Raw genomic sequence first — 8,842 nt, 5'->3', positions numbered from 1 at the left:
CTGAGATAGACAGCTTTGCTAGACAAGTGAAGACGAGGCAGCTTGGGTAAAGGACAGCGCTTCGACAGCCTGGGGCAGATAGGGACTTAGGCAACACTGGGACAACTCCGTGACACACTTAAGAACAGCTTGTAAGGGTAACACTTGACTCACGTGGGACCTGCCACGCTACATGACCTGTGACCTGAATGGCTAAACAAAGATCTGTCCTAAAAGTTGTTAAGAGAGGACATGAAGGGGGAGAGAGAGAGGTCGGTGTAGAGTGGCCGGCCGCACATGGTGCCCACGGTGGGGAGACACACAGGTCCACGAGGCAAACTTCAACAAGTTGTTTCTCCTGAGGGCGTCGACACGTGCAGGCGCTGCTGGAGGGCTAGGAACGCCCACACGTCCTGTGTCACAAACAGGGGGACATGGGCGCCAGTCGCCACTGTAGGCGTGGGCGTACTGTTGGGGCGTAATGTAGAGGCGAGGATCGCGGAGACAGCGGCAAATAGTCCACACTGAGGGAAGGCGCGCCGCTCACTGACCCACCTCCCAGCAACACACTGACAGCACGCGCACCTCACCACCTCCACCACGCCTACCACAAACTTACCCATGACTCTACCACTTATGTCACGTGTCTACCACACCTCCACCACAACCACCACTCCTCCACCCCATGACTCTAACACTTATGTCACGTGTCTACCATACCTCCACCACAACCACCACACCTCCACCACAACCACCATACCTCCAACACATCCATCATACCTCCACCACAACCACCACACCTCCACCACAGCTGGCATTTATGATGCTCTTCCTTATAGTTCTGGCATCTATAATTCTTCTGTTTATAGTTCTGGCATCTATAATTCTTCTGTTTATAGTTCTGGCATCTATAATTCTTCTGTTTATAGTTCTGGCATCTATAATTCTTCTGTTTATGGTTCTGGCATCTATAATTCTCCTGTTTATAGTTTTGGCATCTATAATTCTCCTGTTTATAGTTCTGGCATCTATAATTCTTCTGTTTATGGTTCTGGCATCTATAATTCTCCTGTTTATTGTTCTGGCATCTATAATTCTCCTGTTTATAGTTCTGGCATCTATAATTCTCCTGTTTATAGTTCTGGCATCTATAATTCTCCTGTTTATAGTTCTGGCGTCTATAATTCTTCTGTTTATAGTTCTGACATCTATAATTCTCTAGTTTATAGTTCTGGCATCTATAAATCTCCTGTTTATAATTATGGCATCTATAATTCTCCTGTTTATAGTTCTGGCATTTATAAATCTGTTTATAATTATGGCATCTATAATTCTGTAGTTTATAGTTCTGGCATCTATATAAAACCTGTTCACATGGTAATACTTCACAAACCTCCTCTTAAAACTCAAATAAACCTTTAAAGATGGTCCCTGTTCACTAAATAGACGGGATTTAATGAGTTTATGATATGCAAATTAGGTCTATTAAGCCAGGTGGTCAGTCAGCTGATTGTGGGGTACAGATGGTTACCTGTTCTGGTCATTCAGATGGTTGAGATTTATCCCCAGATGGTGTACTGACCAGGTGGGACACAGGTATGTTGAGTGTTAATTAAGGGCAGGTTAAAGGGTATATAACTGGTTAAGGGCTTTCGAATAAAACGTAGATTTTGTTCTCAATTATCACCACTACCACCACTACCACTACTACTACACTATCACCACCACAATCACCACCATTACTACCACCACTACTACTACCACTACAACAACCACCACCACCACCACCACCACCTCCTGCAATATGCCAAAACACGTCCAGCAGAAAATGGCATATTTACCTAACCACCATAGCTGTTCATAAGACCCTGTCACCCATAACATGATAATGGAATGTCAACTCTAAGGTGGCTGGGAGATATAGCACTTTCTTGGCCCTACCAGCTGATGAGATTAGGAAAAGAAGGGGGGGGGGAGTCTTTTGTTTTTGTTTGGTTTTCTTGTTTGGTTTGGTTAGGTTAGGTTAGGTTAGGTTAGGTTAGGTTAGGTAAACAAAAGCTCTCATGCACACGTAGATATTTTCATTAGACAAACAGCATATTTCATGTACACTATGTCACGCTCCCTACCTCCTAACTACACAGCCACACCCATAACCACGCCCATTATCTCCCACTTACACAACCACGCCCACAACCACGCCCACAATCACTCCCACAACCACGCCCCTTAGCACTTTCCCTACCTCCTACCTACACAACCACGCCCACAACTACACCCCTATCACGCTCCCTACCTCCCACGTACACAACCACGCCCACAACCACGCCTACGCCCACCCTGACTACCAGTACCCTTGAGTAACGTTAGATAAATAAAATTCAACCTTGAGTTTATCGGAGCTACTGAGGCTTACGGTAATTTTGTCAACAGGATGTTCCACGAGATAACGCGTGTGTGTGTGTGTGTGTGTGTGTGTGTGTGTGTGTGTGTGTGTGTGTGTGTGTGTGTGTGTGTGTGTGTGTGTGTGTGTGTGTGTGTGTGTGTGTGTGTGTGTGTATGCTTTTATACTTCCCCAATCTTTATACATTGAACGTACTACAACAAAAAATCTTCGAGAAACGACTTGGATACTTGATAGACATTGGGCAGATCAAGATGGCTTTTAGACGCAGAAGAGAGTTGGGGTGGGGGAGCCTATGGTGGGCGTGATACAGGCAATTTTCTACAAGGTGATATGATGAAGAGAGAATTGATTAAGCTAAGTTTTTGACCTTTACAGACATTTCTCTCTCTCTCTCTCTCTCTCTCTCTCTCTCTCTCTCTCTCTCTCTCTCTCTCTCTCTCAGACTAGACACTTATTTGTTCATTTAAAAACATTCACACACACACACACACACACAGACACACACACACACAGACACACACACACACACACACACACACACACACACACACACACACACACACACACACACACACAATATAAGCTTATAATATCTCACTAAATTCATTACTTCGAAAATTTCACTCTCTACAAACTTTCCCTCGAGTGAAAGTAGGAGCCTCAAACAGGAGTTATATGTGAGTCTTACACGAGTCTCACCCATTACTGTAATATATGTACCTGTAATATGTACCGTAAGAGCCTCAGAGTCTGTAAGCGTCTGTAAGAGTCATGATTTTTTGCCTAATTAAAACTACATTATTTCCAGCCCTAGGAAGACGACCCACTGAGTCAAACTGGGTGAGGTAATTATATAAGTGAGGGAGGGAGTGAGGGAGGGAGTGAGGGAGGGAGTGAGGGAGGGAGTGAGGGAGGGGAGAGGAGGGAGGGAGGGAGGGAGGAGGGAGGAGGAGGGAGGGGGTGGGAGGAGGAGGAGGGAGGAGTGAGGGAGGGGTGAGGGGGAGGGTGAGTGGGGAGGGGAGGGGGTGAGGGAGGAGTGAGGGAGGAGGGGGTGAGGAGGGGGGAGGGGTGGGGGGTAGGTGAGGTGAGGTGGTGAGGGAGGGGGAGGGTGGGGAGGGGTGAGGGAGGGGTGAGGGAGGGGGTGGGGAGGGGGGGAGGGGGTGAGGGTGAGGGAGGGGGGGAGGGAGGGAGGGGGTGTGAGGGAGGGGGTGAGGAGGGTGGGGGGTGGGGAGGGGGGAGGGGTGGGGAGGGGGAGGAGTGAGGGAGGGTGAGGGGAGGGGGAGGGAGGGAGGAGGGAGGGAGGAGGGAGGGGGGTGAGGGGAGGGAGGGAGGGGAGGGGAGAGGGAGTGGGGAGGGTGGAGGAGTGAGGGAGGTGAGGGTGAGGGGGTGGTGGCAGGGAGGTGAGGAGTGTGAGGGAGGGGTGAGGGTGAGGGGAGGCCAGGGAGGGGTGAGGGAGGGGTGAGGGAGGGGTGAGGGGGGGGGTGAGGGTGAGGGGTAGTGAGGGAGGGGTGAGGGAGGGGTGAGGAGTGGGGGGAGGGTGAGGGGAGGGAGGGAGGGAGTGAGGGAGGGTGGCGTGAGGGAGGCAAGGCGACGGTATACCCACAGAAAGAATTTTATATATTTTGTTCGAGCGAAATGATTTACCGTCTCTCTCACTCTCCATTTCCATGAATAACTCCCCATCCGACTCTCAGTCCAGGGGAGACAGGCAATCGTGTCTCTTCCTTCTCCCCCTCTTCCTCCTCCCTCTCTTCCCACCCCCCCCTCCTCCCTCTTCCTTCTCCCTCTTCCTACCCCCCTCGTCCTACTCCCCTAATCCTACTCCCCTTCTTCCTCCCCCTCTTCCTGTTCCCCTCTTCCTTCTCCCCCCTCCTCCTCCCCTCCTCCTCCCTTTCCCCTCCTTCCTCTCCCCCATATTAAACAAGCAGGAAGACACGAAGGACACATTCCTCATCTCCTGCTGCCCTCCCTCTCTCTCCCCTCACCTCCCCTCCCTCTCTCCCCTCACCCCTCACCCCTCTCTCCCTCACCCCTCACCCTCCCTCTCTCCTTCACCCCCTCACCCTCCCTCCCTCACCCCTCACCCTCCCTCTCCCTCCCCCTTACCTCCCTCTCCCCCTCACCCTTTCCCTCACCATCACCCTCTCCCCTCCCCCCCCCACAATGGCCCCTAATAGGTAAGGACTCAGTTAGGTCTTCCAGGAATCCCTTCGTCCACCCCAACAGGATAAAGCTACCGCCCTTGTAGGAGTCCTTCGGCAGTAGTAGGATATCCTCTTGTCCCCAGGAACACGCGTAGGACTCTAGGAACCTTATGTGTAGCCACCGACACGTGTAGGACTGTTTGAAGGAGTTTTGGTTTGGTTGATGCTACAGACAGACAGACAGACAGACAGACAGACAGACAGACCTGATAAAACAAGTGTAATAAAACAAAGTCAAAGAATTCATTATCCTCGTTTTACTGGAGCACAAAATTGAAGCGTCAAATTTATACGTCTATTTTTGTATTGAATTTTATTTCCATCATCTAGACAGGTCGACCATACGTTGCTCTCGCTGTCTGTCTGTTTGTTTGTTTCTTTCCTTCTTTCTCTCTATCACTTCACCCTCACCTCACCCGCACCTCACCCGCACCTCACCCACGTCCCAACTGGTCATCCATCATCCTCCATCGAACGACTGAACGATAAAATTTATCCTCACTGTATTTTAAAAGTCTTGCCAAGATTTTTTCTCGATATGATTTTTAGTTCAAGCTGATGATTAGGACCTACACCCAAGTACTACACAGAGGATTTGGTTAGGTTAGGTTAGGTTAGGTTAGGTTAGGTTAGGTTAGGTTAGATTTGGGTTGGGTTAGATTTGGGTTGGGTTGGGTTGGGTTGGGCTGGGTCGGGCTTAGATTTGGGTTGGGTTGGGTTAGATTTGGGCTGGGCTGGGCTGGGCTGGGTTGGGCTAAGAGTTGGGTTAGATTTGGGTTGCTGGGCTGGGGTTGGGGTTGGGTTAGATTTGTTGGGTTGGGCCGCACCAAGTCATTCATTTCCTTGAGGTCACACAAAAATAGCACAACCTCCCCTCCTTCTCTCCTCCCCTTTCTCTTCCTCTTCATCCTCTTCCTCATGCCTCTCATCCCAGAAAGAGTGGGAGGAGAGAGTGGGAGGAGAGAGAGGAGAGGAGAGGGACTGGCGGGAAAAACCCTTACATCACCAGTCATTAAACTCATAAAAATAATATATTTTTAGAGAGGTTAATTTTGTCTTGTTTCTCTCCCTCAATTGAAGATGAAACGTCAGTGAGGAGTCGACATTAATGGCGTATTTTAGTCTTCTTAATAATTTAATAATTAAAAAAATGAATTATTTAGCTAAAAATATTCCTCTTGGGTTCTGGAGATGATTCCTATAAGCGTAAGTATGAATTTGAACTTATTAAACTTAAAATTTCGTCAGTTATGAACGCCCTTTGTTGACATGTGATGTGAGCGACTACGACACTAAATTGTTTTTGAACGATAAACTGAAGTAAAACGAACCTAACTTAACATAATCATTCTAATTTAACTTGATCTTATGTAATTTTTTTTTAAAGTTTGGTTACATTAGTTCGGCTATTATTATTATTATTATTATTATTATTATTATTATTATTATTATTATTATTATTATTATTATTATTATTATGTTACGACAGCATCAGGGTGTCTAATCTTCACGTCAACTAAACCCCTGTCTCCACAAACCTCTATAAAATATGTATCCTATGTATTATGTATTATTACACGGAGATAAAACATTAATTTAGGTTAAGCAAGAGTTTTTTTCCCATGTTAGATAAAACTTGATTAAATTAGACGTGACCAAATTAAATGTAGCAGGTGTTTTTTCCCTCACTCACCTGATTTGCATAATTAATGGCTGTGATGGTAAGGTTTCTTGAGGATTTTGTTTATATAGCAGGTGTAGTGATAGGTCTTTTGTTTACATAGCAGGTGTAGTGATAGGTCTTTTGTTTACATAGCAGGTGTAGTGATAGGTCTTTTGTTTACATAGCAGGTGTAGTGATAGTCATTTTGTTTACATAGCAGGTGTAGTGATAGTCATTTTGTTTACATAGCAGGTGTAGTGATAGGTCGTTTGTGTACACCAAACCACATCAGACCATCCCAAACCATCCCAAACCACACCAGACCACACCAAGCCACACCAAGCCACACCAAGCCACACCAAGCCACATCATTCGGGGGATATAAGTTATTATATTTGTATGTGGATGGAGACTGGTAATAAAAGGATTAACTCACTAACTCACTATGTAACTGGGTCACGGGTTTGATTATTTAATTTTGGTGTGTCCTATGTCATATGTGTGTGTGTGTGTATGTGTGTTTGTTCTGTAGCTGTTTGTGTGTGTGTGTGTGTGTGTGTGTGTGTCTGCTATGTGTGTGTGTGTGTGTGTGTGTGTGTGTGTGTGTGTGTCTTTGTCTCCTATGTGTGTGTGTGTGTGTGTGTGTGCGTGTGTGTGTATGTCCTATGTCTGTGTGTCCTTGTGTATGTGCTGTATGTCCTGTAGCGTGTGTTTGTGTGCTTGTCTTTTAGCAGTCTGTGTGTATGTGTGTTTGTTCTGTAGCTGTTTGTGTGTCCGTCCTGTACTGTCAGTGAGTGTGTTGATGCCTGAATAAAGTGTGTTGATGCCTGAATAAAGTGTGTTGATGCCTGAATAAGTGTGTTGATGCCTGAATAAGTGTGTTGATGCCTGAATAAGTGTGTTGATGCCTGAATAAAGTGTGTTGATGCCTGAATAAGTGTGTTGATGCCTGAATAAAGTGCGTTGATGCCTGAATAAGTGTGTTGATGCCTGAATAAGTGTGTTGGTGCCTGCGATAAACTTCTGCTAAGCCTTATTAAATACAAACATTAAACACTGTGTTGCCTGAGTGTTTCATGCACAGGGGGACGATGGCGTGTACAATGTGACTCATGGATATCGATTCCCTCTCTCCCCATCCCCCCTCCCCTCTTCCCCCTCCGCCCTCCCCTCTTCCCCCTCCCCCATCTACCTTCCCCCTCCCCCCTCTCGTGTCTGGCTACAGGGAGACGGAGGCAGACTGGCGGTGGTGAGGAGTTGTTGACGTCGTCTTGTCTAGTGTACATGTGTGTGTGTGTGTGTGTATGTGTATATATATATATCTGTATTCAGCTGTATGTATGTGTTTGCATGTATGTGTGTGTGTGTCTGTCTGTGTATTTAAACATTAACTCTGGAGAATATAAACAAATACACTATCTTACCATCACTATACACCTTACACTATACACTATATATTATACAATCCACAATAATATCAACAGAAAACGAATCACACACCCTAGACTTAAAAAAAAATCATCAAAAACTAATTTTACCTCATAAGAATTTACTCCCATATTTCCTTCATTATCTTCTATGTCATACGAGAGTCAGAGAGACCCCAAGTGTACTGAAACTCCCGGAAATACCACAGTAGTTGAATAATTAATGAGGAATCACAACGAAAAGGTTTCTCTATAAATTGTTCTGTTTCTCAATGTCGGCTTAATCTTCCACTGTGGGTGTTCTGAATGAGCCACTCAGATGTAAACAAAGTGATCGTCTTGGGTGAGGAAAAGTATCGTATCTGAGTCCTTGGAATTCGTATACATAGATTTCTGCCTCTGAGAATACGTACATAGATTTCGGCCTCTTAAAATACGTACATAGAAGTCTACTATTTAGAATACGTAGATAAATTTCTGCATCTCAAAACACATACATAGATTTCTGTCTCTTGGAATACGTATACATAGATTCACATTCCACATCCTACCAATAATAACTCTTCTCTCTTCGACCCAAACTTGTGATTCGTTCCCTGTATGGAGACTATGGTCGGTGTCAGCAGTTTCACGAGAATACTTAAAATTTACAAACATTATGATTTTTCCAGAATATTTTAATAAGATGGAGTTTAATTCTCTTGAACAGTAGCAGATTATTATTTCAATTATCTGTGGTTCAAAAGATGTAGTTTGTGGTTTAATATATTTACTGTATCTTAACGTCAAATAATACGTCAATTGTGTTTTGCTGTACATTACATGGCCAACACTTGCATAGAAACCAACACATTTCATATTAATTCAAATTTAGTAATATATTTTTTCATACAGTAACGTTCTCTACACAATACATGTTTCCCCTTTTGTTCATCGGATTTGTATTCTATATCTTAAAATGTATTGGTGAAAGATTTTGTATATATAAAAACGGGAAAGAAGAGGCGACCGTCTTTTGTTTTTACCTCTAAGCAAAATGTTTCTAGATAATTAAGAAAGATAAACCAGGTAATAATACTTTTGTCTTTGTGGGTTGACGCTTCATTATGGTACCTTAACGCATCACATTCCAGGTATGTTCAGGTTAATTATCAATCAGTTA

General features: G+C 45.1%; 1 protein-coding gene across 1 annotated transcript; it reads left to right on the top strand.

Annotated features, from left to right (window-relative positions):
- The first annotated feature begins 276 nt into the window (after positions 1–276).
- LOC121872416 (repetitive proline-rich cell wall protein 1-like) lies at positions 277–1,401 on the top strand. The gene is made up of 2 exons (XM_042375160.1): positions 277–353; positions 879–1,401. Exons 1-2 carry the CDS (start codon positions 277–279, stop codon positions 1,399–1,401), a joined length of 600 nt encoding a protein of 199 aa, XP_042231094.1.
- The last annotated feature ends 7,441 nt before the right edge of the window (positions 1,402–8,842 follow it).

Source organism: Homarus americanus, unplaced genomic scaffold (assembly GCF_018991925.1).
Source record: "Homarus americanus isolate GMGI-L3 unplaced genomic scaffold, GMGI_Hamer_2.0 scaffold19465, whole genome shotgun sequence".
In the NCBI taxonomy this organism is placed as follows: domain Eukaryota; kingdom Metazoa; phylum Arthropoda; class Malacostraca; order Decapoda; family Nephropidae; genus Homarus; species Homarus americanus.
Note: the sequence above shows the minus strand (reverse complement) of the source record. Positions and strands in the feature narration are given on the sequence as shown.